The sequence below is a fragment of the Pristis pectinata genome, chromosome 39 (genome assembly GCF_009764475.1).
Source record: "Pristis pectinata isolate sPriPec2 chromosome 39, sPriPec2.1.pri, whole genome shotgun sequence".
NCBI lineage: Eukaryota > Metazoa > Chordata > Chondrichthyes > Rhinopristiformes > Pristidae > Pristis > Pristis pectinata.
Window position 1 is genome coordinate 6,292,512 of NC_067442.1, and position 16,748 is coordinate 6,309,259.

At 58.2% G+C, this 16,748-nt stretch overlaps 2 protein-coding genes across 6 annotated transcripts; one reads left to right on the forward strand and one right to left on the reverse strand.

Moving 5' to 3' along the window:
• Positions 1-259: 259 nt before the first annotated feature.
• LOC127587186 (basic proline-rich protein-like) lies at positions 260-3,032 on the reverse strand. Its single transcript, XM_052045379.1, has 3 exons — positions 3,019-3,032; positions 713-2,606; positions 260-484 (listed from the first exon to the last, which is right to left on the reverse strand). The coding sequence occupies exons 1-3, from the start codon at positions 3,030-3,032 to the stop codon at positions 260-262; spliced, it is 2,133 nt and encodes a 710-aa protein (XP_051901339.1).
• rabac1 (Rab acceptor 1 (prenylated)) lies at positions 522-16,383 on the forward strand. 5 transcript variants are annotated; one of them, XM_052045388.1, is made up of 6 exons: positions 522-572; positions 2,988-3,098; positions 3,517-3,729; positions 11,337-11,434; positions 13,611-13,712; positions 15,381-16,383. In XM_052045388.1, exons 2-6 carry the CDS (start codon positions 3,031-3,033, stop codon positions 15,467-15,469), a joined length of 570 nt encoding a protein of 189 aa, XP_051901348.1. In that variant the 5' UTR covers positions 522-572; positions 2,988-3,030; the 3' UTR covers positions 15,470-16,383. The 5 variants fall into 5 exon arrangements, with proteins under 5 accessions (XP_051901348.1, XP_051901349.1, XP_051901350.1 ...); XM_052045389.1 differs by having other exon boundaries at positions 551-686; XM_052045390.1 differs by lacking the exon at positions 522-572 and adding an exon at positions 1,634-1,645.
• The last annotated feature ends 365 nt before the right edge of the window (positions 16,384-16,748 follow it).

Sequence of the window (16,748 nt, forward strand, 5' to 3'; positions counted from 1 at the left end):
CGCTCCCTCCCTCACCGCCCACCCCCGGCGCGGCGCTCCCTCCCTCACCGCCCCTCCCCCGGCGCGGCGCTCCCTCCCTCGCCGCCCACCCCCGGCGCGGCGCTCCCTCCCTCACCGCCCCTCCCCCGGCGCGGCGCTCCCTCCCTCACCGCCCACCCCCGGCGCGGCGCTCCCTCCCTCACCGCCCCTCCCCCGGCGCGGCGCTCCCTCCCTCACCGCCCACCCTCGGCGCTCCCTCCCTCCCGGGGCTGTGTCTAATTTACATTTCCTGAGCTCTCGCCTGATTGGCCGCCGCCGCCTCCGCTCTGCGCTGATTGGCCGAACGTCCGCCGTCACCTGGCAACTGGCGACAGCCGGACGCGCGGCTCCGCCCCCTCACGTCACCGTCTGACCCGCCTCCAAACCACCTGGTCGCTGATTGGCTCCTCCCGGCGCTGACGCTCTCCGATTGGTCGGCCGTCGCACACCGCCCGCCTCCTGCCCCCTGATTGGAGGAACCGCGGAGAGGCGGAAACGTTCCCTATGACGTCAATTCCGCTGCCAACTGGACACCGGAAGAAGCGGCGAGAGAGGTGGGGAGGGGGGGGTCCCGCTGGAGACGGGACGTCCGGGGGGGGCGGAGACCCCGGGACCGCGACCCGTCCGCGGACACCTCTGTACCCGGGAGGAGTGGCGTCAGACTGGGGGTACCTGTACTCGGGGACACCTGTACCCGGGGGGAGTGGGGTCGGTCCGGGGACACCTGTACCCGGGGGGACCGGGGTCGGTCCGGGGACACCTGTACCCGGGGGGACCGGGGTCGGTCCGGGGACACCTGGACCCGGGGGGAGTGGGGTCGGTCCGGGGATACCTGTACCCGGGGGGGACCGGGGTCGGTCCGGGGATACCTGTACCCGGGGGGGACCGGGGTCGGTCCGGGGATACCTGTACCCGGGGGGACCGGGGTCGGTCCGGGGACACCTGTACCCGGGGGGACCGGGGTCGGTCCGGGGACACCTGTACCCAGGGGGGACCGGGGTCGGTCCGGGATACCTGTACCCGGGGGGAGTGGGGTCGGTCCGGGGACACCTGTACCCAGGGGGGAGTGGGGTCGGTCCGGGGACACCTGTACCCGGGGGGACCGGGGTCGGTCCGGGGACACCTGTACCCGGGGGGACCGGGGTCGGTCCGGGGATACCTGTACCCGGGGGGAGTGGGGTCGGTCCGGGGATACCTGTACCCGGGGGGACCGGGGTCGGTCCGGGGACACCTGTACCCGGGGGGACCGGGGTCGGTCCGGGGACACCTGTACCCGGGGGGAGTGGGGTCGGTCCGGGGATACCTGTACCCGGGGGGGACCGGGGTCGGTCCGGGGATACCTGTACCCGGGGGGGACCGGGGTCGGTCCGGGGATACCTGTACCCGGGGGGACCGGGGTCGGTCCGGGGACACCTGTACCCGGGGGGACCGGGGTCGGTCCGGGGACACCTGTACCCAGGGGGGACCGGGGTCGGTCCGGGGATACCTGTACCCGGGGGGAGTGGGGTCGGTCCGGGGACACCTGTACCCAGGGGGGAGTGGGGTCGGTCCGGGGACACCTGTACCCGGGGGGAGTGGGGTCAGTCCGGGGATACCTGTACCCGCGGGGAGTGGGGTCAGACTGGGGGTACCTGTACCCGGGGACGTACCCAGGGGTACAGTCCGGGGACACCTGTACCCGGGGGGACCGGGGTCGGTCCGGGGACACCTGTACCCAGGGGGGAGTGGGGTCGGTCCGGGGATACCTGTACCCGGGGGGAATGGTGTCTGTCGGGGATACCTGTACCCAGGGGGGAGTGGGGTCGCTCCGGGGATACCTGTACCCGGGGGGAGTGAGGTCAGTCCGGGGATACCTGTACCCGCGGGGAGTGGGGTCAGACTGGGGGTACCTGTACCCGGGGACACGTACCCAGGGGTACAGTCCGGGGACACCTGTACCCGGGGGGAGTGGGGTCGGTCCGGGGATACCTGTACCCGGGGGGAGTGGGGTCGGTCCGGGGATACCTATACCCGGGGGGAGTGGGGTCGGTCCGGGGATACCTATACCCGGGGGGAGTGGGGTCAGTCCGGGGATACCTGTACCCGCGGGGAGTGGGGTCAGACTGGGGGTACCTGTACCCGGGGACACGTACCCAGGGGTACAGTCCGGGGACACCTGTAGCCGGGGGGACCGGGGTCGGTCCGGGGACACCTGTACCCAGGGGGGAGTGGGGTCGGTCCGGGGATACCTGTACCCGGGGGGAATGGTGTCAGTCGGGGATACCTGTACCCAGGGGGGAGTGGGGTCGGTCCGGGAATACCTGTACCCGGGGGGAGTGAGGTCGGTCCGGGAATACCTGTACCCAGGGGAAGCGAGTTCAGTCCAGGGATGCCTGTACCCAGGGGGAGCAGGTTCAGTCTGGGGATACCTGTACCCAGGGGGAGCAGGTTCAGTCTGGGGATACCTGTACCCAGGGGGAGCAGGTTCAGTCTGGGGATACCTGTACCCAGGGGGAGCAGGTTCGGTCTGGGGATACTTGTACCCAGAGGGACCGTGTTCGGTCTGGGGATACTTGTACCCAGGGGGACCAGGGTCATTCCGGGGATGCCTGTACCCAGGGGGAAACAGGGTCGTTCTGTGGACACATGTTTCCAGGGTCAGTTTGGGGATACCTCTTCCCAGGGATAGGGTCGGTTGGGGGTAACCTGTACCCAGGGTCGAGGGAGCGAGGTTGATCCGGGGATCTGTACCCAGGGACGGAGTCAATGCATGGATACCTGTACTCAGGAACAGGGGCAACAGAGTCAGTCTGGGGATATTTGTACCCAGGGACAGCGTCAGTCAGGTGATACCTGTAACCCGGGTCATTCTAGGTTCATTATCCTGGGGGAGTAGTGTCCGTCTGGGGACACCTGTGCCCAGGGTCAGTCTGGGGTCCCCTGTACCCTGGCAGAGGGGGAGCAACCTCTTTTGTGTCTCTTTCTTTCAGTTACTCCCCACCACTGTGGTGAAGTTAGCACCGTCCGGGAACCATGGCGACCAAGGCAGAGGACGTGTTCTCCCTCACCAAGGAGGAGGAGGCGACCGGGGTAACAGGCAGGTAATGAGATCAAACTCCCGCGTTCTGACCCCTGCACCCTTCCGTCACCCATCAACCCCTCCTCACCTGCCTGCACCTCTCCACTAGCACCACAGTCCACTGACTGAGAGAGGCTTGATTAGTCTGTGAGCGGAGCATGTCCCGCTGTGTGACGGCGGGGTCAGTCTGTGGGCAGAGCCTGCCCCGTGTGAGGACAGTCAGTCTGTGGAGGAGCCTGCCATGTGCTATGTGGTCTGTCACAGGGCAGTACCCAGTGGACAGAGGATGTGTGTGTTGACGGGCACTATCCCCCGCCCCCGTGGGTAGGAGCTTTGTGATCCCCTGCGCCAGCACTAGGTTGGGGGCTACCTAGCAAAGATCACTCCATCTTTCCACATGTACCTGAACCACTTCCCTCCTTCTCCTCCCCCCTTGTCAGGATCTACATCCCCAAGATCATCTCGCAGGGCCCAGCCAAGGAGTGGATCGAAAAGCGCCGGCTGACCATCCGCCCCTGGGCCAACTTCATCGACCAGAAGCGCTTCTCGAGGCCCAAGAACCTGGGCGAGATGTGCAAGCGGCTGGTGAGGAACGTGGAGTACTTCCAGAGTAACTACGTCTTCGTCTTCCTGGGCCTCATCGTCTACTGCGTGTGAGTGCCGAGTGGGTGGGGTCCTGGGGGGGGGGGGGGGGGGGGGGGGGGGGATGGGTGGGGGGTGGTATCCGGGGTGCACGCCTGCCCTGCGACTGCTCACACTGACGGGGGAGTGGATGAGGAGGGACGGGGCAGATGGTTGTCCCTGGGGCGGTGGTGGGTGCGGCAGCCATTGGGAGACACGCCTTGGTGACCCTGACATTGTGGCCTGCCATTGGGAGACGCTCCCTGGTGTGGCTATTGAATGTGGCCTGCCGTTGGGAGATGGTCCCTAATGTGGCTATTGAATGTGGCCCGCCACTGAGCGACACTCCCTGGTGAGGCTTGGGAATGCGGCCCACCACTGAGGGACTCTCCCTGTGCTGTCAGTGTGGCCCACCATTGGGTGAAGCTCGCTCATGAGGCTGTGAATGTGGCCTTGCATTGGGAGATGTTCCCTGGTGTTGTGAGTGTGGCCTGCCATTGAGAGACACTCCCTGGTGAGGCCGTGAGCACGGCCTGACATTGTCAGATGCTCTCTTGTTATATGTGTAGTGATGGTGGCCTGGAATTAGGAGATATTCCCTATTGAGGCTTTTGTACAGGTGAATCTGGCCTGGCATTGAGCGATACTCCCTGCTCAAGCTGTGAATGGTGAGGGTGCCTTGGCCCTGTTGAGACTGACTGTGGCCGCTGGCATCCAGAGACGCTCGTAGTGAATTGACGAGGTCAACTGCCATCTGTCAGTTGGCAATACCACCTCATGTGGCTGTGAATGGGTTTATGGTCTGTTATTGGGAGACTATCCCCAGAGTGGTTCAGAGTGTTGCATGCAGTTTAGCATTGGGTGGCATTCCCTAGTAAGGCCCTGAGTGGTGATGACCAGCCTGGGTTTGAGAGACGGGCTGTTCTCTCAGTCTGTGAATATTTACTGTGACTTGGCGCAGGAGGTGTTCCCCAGAGGCTATCAAAGGTGTTTGCGGCTTGTTGGGAGATCTTCCAGGCATTCTACACGCATGTGAAGAATAGGAGGATGACTAGAGTGAGGGTAGGACCGATCAGAGAAAAAAGAGGAAACGTGCCTGGAGTCGGCAGCGGTAGGGGAGGTCCTTAATGAATACTTTATTTCAGTATTCACGAGTGAGAGAGACCTTGATGCTTGTGAGGATGGCGTATGACAGGCTGATACGTGAGGGCATGTCGACGTGAGGGAAGAGAATGTGCTGGAACTTTTGTAAAACATTAGGATAGATAAGGCACCGGGGCCGGACAGGATATATCCAAGGTTTCGTGACGATCTTTGCGTCCTCACTGGCCACAGGAGCGGTGCCAGATGATTGGAGGGTGGCAAATGTTGTTCCTTTGTTTAAGAAAGGGAGTAGGGATAACCCTGGGAATTGCAGACCAGTGAGTCTTACTTTAGTGGTAGGGTAGGCAAATTACTGGAGAAGGTTCTTAGAGACAGGATTTATGGGCATTTGGAGAAGCACAGGGTGATTAGGGACAGGTCATACCTCACAAGCCTGATTGAGGATGTGACAAAGCACATTGATGAAGGTAGAGCAGTGGATGTGGTGTACGTGGGTTTTAGTAAGGTGTTTGATAAGGTGGAAGGCTTATTCAGAAAGTCATGAGGCATAGGATCCAGGGAAACTTGGCTGTGTGGATTCAGAATTGGCTCGCCCATAGAGGGTGGTGGTAGATGGAACGTATTCTGCCTGGAGGTCGGTGACCAGTGGTGTTCTGCAGGGAGCTGTTCTGGGACCTCTGCTCTTTGTGATTTTTATAAATGACTTGGATGGAGATATGGAAGGGTGGGTTAGTAAGTTTGCTGATGATTCAAAGGTTGGTGGTGTTGTGGATAGTGTAGAACGTTGCTGTAGATTACAACAGGACATTGATAGAATGCAGAGCTGGGCTGAGAAGTGGCTGAGAGTTCAACCCAGAAAAGTGTGAAGTGATGCACTTCAGGAGATCGAATTTGAAGGCAGAATACAAGGTTACTGACAGGACTCTTAGCAGTGTGGAGGAACAGAGGGATCTTGGTGTCCATGTCCATAGATCCCTCAAGGTTGCCACACAGATCGATAGGATTGTTAAAAAGGCGTATGGAGTGTTGGCCTTCATTAGTCAGGGTATTGAGTTCAGGAGTCGTGAGGTAATGTTGCAGCCCTATAGAACTCTGGTCAGACCACACTTGGAGTATTGTGTTCAGTTCTGGTCACCTCATTATAGGAAGGATGTGGAAGCTTTAGAGAGGGTGCAGAGGAGATTTACCAGGATGACATTTTCCCAGGGTGACAATGGCTAATACGAGGGGACATGATTTTAAGGTGACTGGAGGAAGATATAAGGCGGATGTCAGGGGTAAGTTTTTTTTACACAGAGAGTGGTGGGTGCGTGGAACGCACTGCTGGCAGATGTTATGGAGGCAGATACATTAGGGACATTTAAGAGACTCCTCGATAGACACATGAAAGATAGAGAGATGGGGAACTATGAGGGAGGGAAGGGTTAGATAGATCTTAGAGCAGGATAAGATGTCGGCACAACATTGTGGGCTGAAGGGCCTGTACTGTGCTGTTCTGTTCTATGTTCCCTAGTGAGGTTTGGGTTGTGTCTAGAGCCTTTCTTTGAGAGATGCTCCCTGGTGGGGTTGCAAATTGGTGTATGTGGCCGAGGTGTTGGAGACACTTCATAATGGTAGCCTGATGTCGGGAAACTGTGACTGACATTGGGAACTAGCCTGGAGTTGCAAGACGCTCCCTAGTGTTGCAATTCAGGAAGTTAAACCAGGGTTAATAAGTTTGCAGATGATACCAAGATTGGCGGGGTTGTGAATAGTGTAAGAGACCGGCAACGGACACAGCAGGCTATAGATCAGCTGCAGATGTGGGCAGAGAAATGGCAGATGGAGTTTAACCCGGATAAATGTGATGTGTTGCACCTTGGTGGGACTAATGTCAAGAGGCAGCACACTCTCAACGGCAAGACCCTTCACAGTGTTGAAGAGCAGAGAGACCTTGGGGTGCAAGTCCATGGCTCATTGAAAGTGGCTACACATGTAAACAGGGTGGTTAAGAAGGCTTGTGGAATGCTTGCTGTCATTAATCGAGGTACTGAGTACAGGAGTCAAGAAGTTATGATACATCTCTATAGAACTCTGGTTAGGCTGCATTTAGAGTATTGCGTGCAATTCTGGTCACCTCACTACAGGAAGGATGTCGAGGCTTTAGAGAGGGTGAGGAGGAGGTTTACCAGGCTGCTGCCTGGATTAGAGGGCATGTGCTATCAGGAGAGGCTGGACAAACTTGGGCTCTTTTCTCTGGAGCGGCGGAGGCTGAGGGGTGATCTGCTGGAAGTGTATAAAATTATGAGGGGCATAGATAGAGTGGACAAGCAATATCTTTTTCCCATTATTGAGCGATCCAGTACCAGAGGGCATGCATTTAAGGTGAGAGGGGGTAGGTTCAGAAGAGACATGAAGGGTAGGTTTTTTTTTTACTGAGAGAGCGGTGGATGCCTGGAATGTGTTGCCTGATAGGGTGGTGGAGGCAAATTCATTGGGGGCTTTTAAGAGGGGCTTGGATGGGCACATGGATGAGAGGAAGATGGAGGGATGTGGGCATTCTGTAGGGAGGAGGGATTAGCTGTGTCAGCACAACATTGTGGGCCAAAGGGCCTGTTCTGTGCTGTACTGTTCTATGTTCTAGGGCAGGACGTGCACAGTAAGTGGTAGCAGCTTGGGAAGTGTTGCAGAACAGAGAGACCTAAGGGTACAAGCGAATATTTCCCTGAAAGTAGTGACACAGGTAGACAGGGTGGTGTGAAGAAGGCATTTGGCATGCTGGTCTTCATCGGTCAGGGCATTGAGTATGGGAGTTGGGACGTTATATTGCAACTGTACAGAGTGCAAGAGAGAGCGCGAGAGAGCCAGGGGACCACAGGGAGCATTGTGTGCAGTCCTGGTCACATTAAGCTGGAGAAGGTGCAGGAAAGATTCAGGAGGGTGTTACTGAGAGAAAGCCAGAAGGTCAGACAGACTCTATGGGGGGAACTTAGACAGTCGACATTTTGGGTCGAGACCCTTTCATCTGAACTGGGATAGCTCAGGAAGACATCTTGGTCAGCATGGGTGAGTTGGGCCGAAGGACCTGCTGCAGTGCTGTGAACTGAGCCTGTTTCTGAGCCTGTGAACAGTGACCAACCTGAAGTTGCCAGACGCTCGCTGGTGAGCCTGTGAATGTCGACTGCAACCTGTAGCTGCAAGAACGTAACAAGAATTAGAAGCAGGAGTTGACCATCTTGTTCTCACGCTTGCTCCCTCTGTTCGTCAGGACCCCAGCTTGAAATAGCACAGCATCATTTTCCTGCCCTAGATTCCCTGACTATCCAGAGATCTATCCATCTCTGTCCTGAACGATATCAGTGACTGAGGCTTCCACAGCCCTCCAGGAGAGAGATTCACCACCTTCTGAGTAAAGAAATTTCTCCCATGTCCTTTTTCTACCTTGCAGTCCTTTCTTTTTAAATTCCAAAGTGAGCCGTGGGCAACTTTCAGATTTGGAAACTTGCAGACCACTCTTTCTGAACAGATTAATTAAATGACTGCGTTTAATGATAATTTGTTTGGATCGACATGTAAAGGCTTAAAATCACCATGTTCAGGCAGTCCCCAGGTTACATCAGCGTTCTGTTCTGTCTGTAAACTGAATTATGGCCCCTCATGTTAGCCATCGTTGCCCTGGGAAAAAGTCTCTGACTGTCCACTCGACCTATGCCTCTTATCATCTTGTACACCTCCATCAAGTCACCTCATCCTCCTCCTCTCCTCCTCGTATAGAATATTATTAAATTCAACATAATTTGTGGACATGCATAATTTGTTCCTACAAACGGCAGGAGTAGATCTCTCTGTCTCTCTGTCTCTGTCTCTCTCTGTCTCTCTTTCTCTCTCCCCCCCCCCTCTCTCTCTCTCTCTTCCCCCCCCCACTTTTAGTAATTGTTAGACCATAAGACATAGAAACAGAATTAGGCCATTCGGCCCATCAAGTCTTTTCCGTCACGGCTGATTTATTTTTCCCTCTCAACCCCATTCCCCTGCCTTCTCCCTGTAACCTTTGACGCCCTTACTAATCAAGAACCTATGAACCTCCCCTTTAAATACACCCAGTGACTAGGCCTCCACAGCCGTCTGTGGCAATGAATTACACAGATTCCTCACCCTCTGGCTGAAGAAATTCCTCCTCATCTCTGTTCTAGAGGGACGTCCCTTTATTCTGAGGCTGTGCCCTCGGATCCCGGACTCTCCCACTACTGGAAACATTGATCTTGTGTGCTTTTGATGTTACCATTACAACACTATGGGAATTGTGGTTACCATATCAAGTTATTTTTGTCCGTTTTCAGACTTGTGGACATTGTGGAAACTGGACCCCTTTGTTACCCAGAGATTGGCCCCACATTGAGAAATATTTTAATATTATTATAAAAAGGTGGAGGGGAAGGGGTCGAGCAAGAGCCGGCAGCTGATAGGTGGATCCTGGTTGGGGGGCGGGGGGGGGGAGCGGGGAGTGGAGGAGGGGGTGGGGGGAGAGTGGGAATGTTGTCAGAAGCTGGGAGGTGATAGTTGGAAGCGACAAAGGGCCAAAGATGGAATCTGATAGGAGAGGGCGATGGAGCATGGAATCCGGGGAAGCAGTGGGAGGAGTCCGTGTGGGTGATGGGCAGATGGAGGGCTGGGGGAGGGGGAAGGGGTGATGGGGGCCAGTTGGATCAGGAGGAGAAGAGAACAGATAACGGTGGGGGGGGGGATCAGGACAGAGGGGGAGCAGTTACCAGAAATTTGAGAATTTGACGCTCGTGCCCAGAGACTCATCTTTTAGCCTCGGCATCACGGGAGCTCGATCATACGTACAAGAGTCTTTGAGTCGGGCTTTCATAAGCAGGGGGGCCTGTATTCATTCATGACTGGGTACGGTATATATTCCATAAGTTCAGTTACGGAGACATGAAACTGCAGATGCTGCAATCTGGAGCAACACACACAAAGTGCTAGAGGAACTCAGCGGGTCGGGCAGCATCCGTGGAGGGAGATGGACAATCAACGTTTCGGGTCGAAACCCTTCCTCAGGACTGGGGAGATGGCCAGTATAAAAAGAAGGAAGGGGTGGGGTGAGAGCTGGCGGGGGATAGGTGGATCCAGGTGAGGGGGGAAGGTGCGATAGGCAGGTGAGGGTATTGGGATTGGTTTATTATTGTCACGTACTGAGGTACAGTGAAAAACTTGTCTTGCATACCGATCGTACAGATAAATTCATTACATAGTTCAGTTACATTGGGTTAGTACAGAGTGCATTGAGGTAGTACAGGTAAAAACAATAATGGTACAGAGTAAAGTGTTACAGCTACAGAGAAAGTGCAGTGCAATAAGGTGCAAGGTCACAACAAGGTAGATCGTGAGTCCATCTCATCGTATAAGGGAACCGTTCAATAGTCTTATCACCGTGGGATAGAAGCTGTCCTTCAGCCTGGTGGTACATGCCCTCGGGCTCCTGTATCTTCTACCCGATAGAAGAGGAGAGAAGAGAGAATGACCCGGGTGGGTGGTGTCTTTGATTATGCTGGCTGCTTCACCAAGGCAGCGAGAGGTAAAGACAAGAATCCAAGGAGGGGAGGCTGGTGTTCGTGATGCGCTGGGCGGTGTCCACAACTCTCTGCAGGTCCTTGCAGTCCTGGGCAGAGCAGTTGCCGTACCAAGCCATGATGCATCCAGATAGGATGCTTTCTATGGTGCACCGATAAAAGTTGGCATCTGTCAAAGGGGACATACTGAATTTCTTTAGCCTCCTGAGGAAGTAGAGGTGCTCGTGAGCTTTCTTGGCCGTGGCATCTACATGATTTGACCAGGGAGCGTGGGAATGGTGACAGAGCCTGGGAGGCGATAGGTTTGAAAAATGCTTGCGGAGATTTCGTGACTCATAGTAGCTGACTTTTAAAGTTGCCTTGGGTGGCTGACTCTCTTCACGACAGGGATATCTTCACAGATCTCAAACTGCAGGGGTTCCCTGGGTTACAAATGAGCTGACTTACGGTAATCTCCGCAAGCAAGATGAACGGTGATAGCAGTCTGACCATGGGTGACGTTCCCTAGTTAAGCTGAATGGTGGCATTTGGCATTTGGAGATGTTCCCTGGTGAAACTAGGAGGGGTATTGGAGGCCAGGCATTGAGAAACTCCTCCTCGTAATGTTATGAGTGCTATCTGTGGCCTGATATATGGGAGATGCTCCATGGTGAGGCTTAGGTAGTGAATGTGACCTGTCATTGGGAGACGTTCCCTGGTGAGGCTGTGTGTAGTGAATGTGGCCTGTCATTGGGAGACATTCCCTGGTGAGGCTGTATGTAGTTTGAATGTCACCTGTCATTGGGAGACACTCCCTGGTGCTGTAGGTAGTGAATGTGGCCTGTCATTGGGAGACACTCCCTGGTGAGGCTGTGTGTAGTGCATGTGATCTGTCATTGGGAGACGCCCCCTGGTGAGTGTGGTGAGTGCGGACTGTGTACACCACAACCCATCTGTCTGGGGCTCTTGGCTGATTTCTGTTCTATTTCCCCCCCCCCCAGGGTCACCTCGCCGATGCTGCTCGTCGCCCTGGCTGTGTTCTTTGGCGCCTGTTACATCGTCCACCTGCGGGCCTCCCAGTCCAGGCTAGTCCTCTTCGGTGAGCGAGATGGTATTCCCACTGCGATTCGTTGGAGGTTCTCCTACCACCACCCCTCACCCACCCCCCCCCCCCCCACCCCCCAGCCTAGCCCCTATGGGACTGACCGTGTCCCCAGCCCTTGGCCATTCAGTGGCAGCGAGGAAGATCAGCCCACGCTGCAGCTGCTGATCCTGTTGAAGGCTCCTGCAATTGAATAGCAGTTCCTTCAGGGACCCCTCCGTCTGGTCCATACCGACCAAGATGCCAATCTAAGCGAGCCCCATTTGCCTGCGATTGGTATTAGTTTACTATTGTCACTTGTACCGAGGTACAGTGAAACACTTGTCTTGCAAACTGATCGTACAGGTTAATTCATTACACAGTGCAGTTACACTGAGTTAGTACAGAGTGCATTGAGGTGGTACAGGTAACAACAATAACAGTACAGAGTAAAGTGTCACAGCTAAAGTGCAGTGCAACAAGGTGCAAGGTCACAGCAAGGTAGATCATGAGGTCAGAGTCCATCTCATTGTATAAGGGAACCGTTCAATAGTCTTATCACAGTGGGGTAAAAGCTGTCCTTAAGTCTGGTGGTACGTGCCCTCAGGCTCCTGTATCTTCTACCCGATGGAAGAGGAGAGGAGAGAGAATGACCCGGGTGGGTGGGGTCTTTGATTATGCCGGCTGCTACATCAAGACATCGATAGGTAAAGACAACTGGAGTCCAAGGAGGGGAGGCTGGTGTCCCTGATGCGCTGGGCTGTGTCTACAACTCTCTGCAGCTTCTTGCGGTCCTGGGCAGAGCAGTTGCCGTACCAAGCCGGGATGCATCCTGATAGGATGCTTTCTATGGTGCATCGATAAAAGTTAGTGAGAGTCAAAGGGGACAAACCAAATTTCTTTACCTTGCCTATCCATGCACCTGTCCAAATATCTTTTAAACCTTGTAACTGTACCTCCCCTCTGCCACTTCCTCTGGAAGCTTGTTCCACACCCCCAGCACCCTCTGTGTGGGGGAAAAAGTTTGGCCCCCTTTAAAACCTTTCTGCTCGCACATTGCACCTGTGTCCAAGGGAGACACAGGAGACTGCAGATGCTGGAACTCGGAGCAACAAACCATCTGCTGTAGGAACTCTGCATCAATGCAAGATTTTGACCCAAAACATCGACAATTCCTTTCCTCCTGCAGAGGCGGCTCAGACCCGCTGAGTTCCTCCAGTCTTAGACTCCCCTCCTGGTTTTATATAAGGTCACCCCTCGACCTCGTTCGCTCCAGGGAAAACAGTCCTGGCCTGTCCAGCCTGTCCTTATAACTCAAGCCCTCCAGTCCCGGGAATGTCCCCGTGAATCTTTCCTGCCCCCTCTTCAGCTCAGTGACATCCGTCCTATAGCTGGGCAACCAGAACTGCGCACAGTGCTCCAAGTGCGGTCTTGCCGATGACCTCTATTGTAACAGGATGCCCCCAACTCTCATCCTCAAAAATTTACAAGTTGTGAGGGTCTTTGCTTTCGCCACCCCGCAGCCCCCCCACCCCCAGGCAGTGCATTCCAGGTTCCAACACACCCGCCCCCGGGGAAACATATTCTTCGGATAACCCTCTGAACCGCTTACCCTGAACTTACGGGCTATGCCAAGAGGGGGTGTTCCTCACTACCAGCTCCCACCGCCCCCCCCCCCCCCACCACCCCGTCTCGATCAGGCACCACCTGCCCTTGTTCTACATCTTTGGTCCAAAAATCTACGTCTGTCCTGGGGGGGGAGCGGGTGGTTGTTACTGGGATCTTGCTGTGCGCTGGTCGAGGGCAAATCTTCATGCCTGGGCTGGTTTGGTGGATCGGGAGCGTCCTGGTGTCAGGCACAGAGGGGCATCAGGGGTGGGGGTTTCTGCTCCATGTTACTCTCCCCCACCCTTGCTAGCCCAGGTGATCTCGGGCAACCCCTCTCAGATTCCCGCAGTGGGAGTGGTGAAAGGGACGGGATGGGGGGGAGGGGGAGACGGGGAGGGGAAGAGACAGGGGGAGGGGGGAAGGGACGGGGGCGGGATGGGGGAGGGGAAGGGCGGGGGGAGGGGCGGAATGGGTGGGAGGGAGGGACGGGGGAGGGGTAGAGACAGGGAAGGCGGGGGAACGGGGGGGGGGGGGGCCAGTGTGCAGGGACTGGGGACTGAGCTAAGCCCCACCTTGGTGCCCGCAGGCCGTGAGCTGAGCCCCGCCCACCAGTACGGGCTGTCCGCAGCCGTGGCCTTCCCCTTTTTCTGGCTGGCTGGAGCTGGCTCTGCCGTCTTCTGGGTGCTGGGTGAGTACCAAAGGGCCGCGGGATCCCGCACAGCGCCGGAGGTGTGGGTGACCCCCCCCCCCCCCCGCCTCACCAGCCCCTCGCCCGTCCTGCGCTCCCGTGTCCCTCCGCCAGACTTCGCAGTCGGCCCCACCCACTCTCGGCCCCTCCCCTGTGGGGCACTACCCTCGGGCCGCGCCCACTCACTCTGCCCCGGCCCTCCCTGGGACCTGCTCACTCTCTGCCCCTCCTTCCCTCTGGGGCCCTGCCCCTCCATTGGCCATGCCCACTCCCCCATACCCTCTGGGGCCCCGCCCACTCTCCCTGCCCCTCCCCATCCCACCACCTCCCCAGTGGACCTGCCCTCCCCCCTCAGCCCCCATCACCCTGCGCCCCACCCTCCCTATCCTCATCCACTCTCCCCTTCCCCTCTCTCCTGAGCGTCCCTCCCCGGCTCCCGTTCATCTCGATGGACTTCCCAGCTGTGCCCTGCAGTGATCGGTCATCTCTGAACCTCTCGGCTCCCCTACAACCCCGACCACTGAACGCATCCCTCTCCCCTCCCCCTGAACCACACACTTCGCCCCCCCCCCCCAAAACTGATGTCTCTTTCCCTCCCTCTCTAAATGATCTTCCTCCCCAATCCCCCCTCACTGAACCTGTGGTTTCTCCCTGAACCCCTGCATACCCCTCGCTCCCCTCTTCCCCCACCCCCTCACTCTCCCCCACCCCCTCCCCTCTTCCCACCCTCCCCGAACCCCTGCATGCCCCACTCCCCACTCTCCGCATCCCCTCCCTCTCTCCCCCTCCCCCACCTCCTCCCCTCCCCCCCCTTCCCACCCACCCACCCCATCCCCGTCCCCCACCCCGTCCCCTCTCCTCCCTGAACCCCTGCATCCCCCTCTCCCCACTCGCTGACCTCCCCAACCCCTGCTCTCCCCCTCACCCCCTCCCCTCTCTCTCCACCACCCCCTCCCTCCCCTCACCCCTGCATCCCTCTCACCCCCACCCCCTCCCTCTCACCCCCACCCCCTCCCTCTCACCCCACTCGAACCCCTGCACACCCTCTCCCCCCACATCCCTTCTCCCTCTCCCCCCACATCCTTCTCCCTCTCCCCCCACATCCCTTCTCCCGCCCCCCCTCTCCCCCCCTCTCCCCCCCTCTCCCCCCCTCTCCCCCCCTCTTCCCCCCCCTCTTCCCCCCCCCTCTTCCCCCCCCCTCTTCCCCCCCCTCTTCCCCCCCTCCCCCCCCCTCCCCCCCCCCTCCCCCCCCCCTCTTCCCCCCCCCTCTTCCCCCCCCTCTTCCCCCCCCCTCTTCCCCCCCCTCTTCCCCCCCCTCTTCCCCCCCCTCTTCCCCCCCCTCTTCCCCCCCTTCCCCCCCCTTCCCCCCCCCTTCCCCCCCCCTTCCCCCCCCCTTCCCCCCCTCTTTCCCCCCCCTCTTTCCCCCCCCTCTTCCCCCCCCCTCTTCCCCCCCCCCTCTTCCCCCCCCCTCTTCCCCCCCCCTCTTCCCCCCCCCTCTTCCCCCCCCTCTTCCCCCCCCCTCTTCCCCCCCCCTCTTCCCCCCCCCTCTTCCCCCCCCCTCTTCCCCCCCCTCTTCCCCCCCCCTCTTCCCCCCCCCTCCTCTCCCCCCCCTTTCCCCCCCCCCTTTTCCCCCCCCTCTCTCTCCACCCCCCCCCCCCCCCCATCCAGGTGCCACCCTGGTGACGATCGGGGGCCACGCCAGCTTCCACGAGCTGGAGTCCGGAGACGGGGATGAGCTGCAAATGGAGTCGGTGTGAGAGTCGGGGGATGTCTCGGGATGGGAGTCCGGCGCTGCCGCCCCCTCCTCCCGCCGCCCCGTCCCGCCATCTCCCCCTCTCCGCTCTCGGCAGCTCAGAATCGCAGCTCCCGCCCTTGTGCGGTCGGCGGGGAGCGCAGTTTCCTGAAGGAAGAGATTTATCTATGGATTAACGTTCATCAGAATATTTACACGGATCTCGCACTGAAGCTCGACCTTGTCCGGGGATACCCTGCGGACCCACCGCTCCCCGGAATGTCCCCAGGGAGCTGGTGGATGCCTCGCGCTGCCGGGACCACCCACCCCCGGGTGCAGATGTATCCCTGCGGTTGCCTCGGGCGGGGATGGTGTGCCTTCGGGGTGCCGGTTTGTGTCTCATTCCACCACCTCTCCCACCCACCCCCCCACACCACCAATGTCACTTGACCGGGTCCACAGGCCGTGGGACGGGCCCACTGTCGGTGCTCTGTCCCTGGGCTGTCTGGTCTTTGTGGGCGGTGGTGGGGAGTGGGGGCGGGTACGGTCTGGTGAGCAGCCCCCGTCTGGAAGCTGCTCGGAGAATCCCCTTGCCCCCCAACGTCCCCTCCCTCTCCCCCTTCCCGTGTGCCCGCCCTCCCCCCCACACTCTCTTCCCCTCCTCCCCGCGCCCCCTCTCCCCCTCCCCCCTTGCACCCCATCCCCTCTTCCCTGCGACCCCCATCCCCTCCCCCTCAGCCCCAAGTGGCACTGCTCAGAGCCCCTCCTCCTCTCCCACCTTCTGCCTCAAGATTCACACACCCTTCCCCATTTCTCTTGCACCTGCGACCCCTCCCCCCCCATCCCCCCACCCATTAGCCGGTTACTACCCAGACACCGTGGAGTTTACCCGCCAGACGTTTCACTGTATCAGTACGTGAATAAACTTGTTTACAAAGAGCACGGCTGCCGGTCTCATACTGATGCTGGGACGCTGTGTGCAGGGTGGTGAGGGGCCAGGTTTGTGTGTGCGTGGGGGCACACACTGAACCCCATCTCTCTCTGTAATGTTCAAACTGTCAGGCTGCAGCTTGCAGGACCTCCTCTGGAATAGAAATTTCTCCAAGAACCCAGAACAGCACAGCTCAGGAACAGGCCCTTCGGCCCACCGTGTCTGTGCCGAGCACGGTGTTGGATTAAACTAAATCTCTCCTGCCTGCACACGGTCCACATCCCTCCACTCCCTGCACGTCCGTGTGTCTGTCTAACAATCTCTTAAACCCCTCTATCGTATCTGCCTCCACCCCCGCCCCTGGCAGCACATT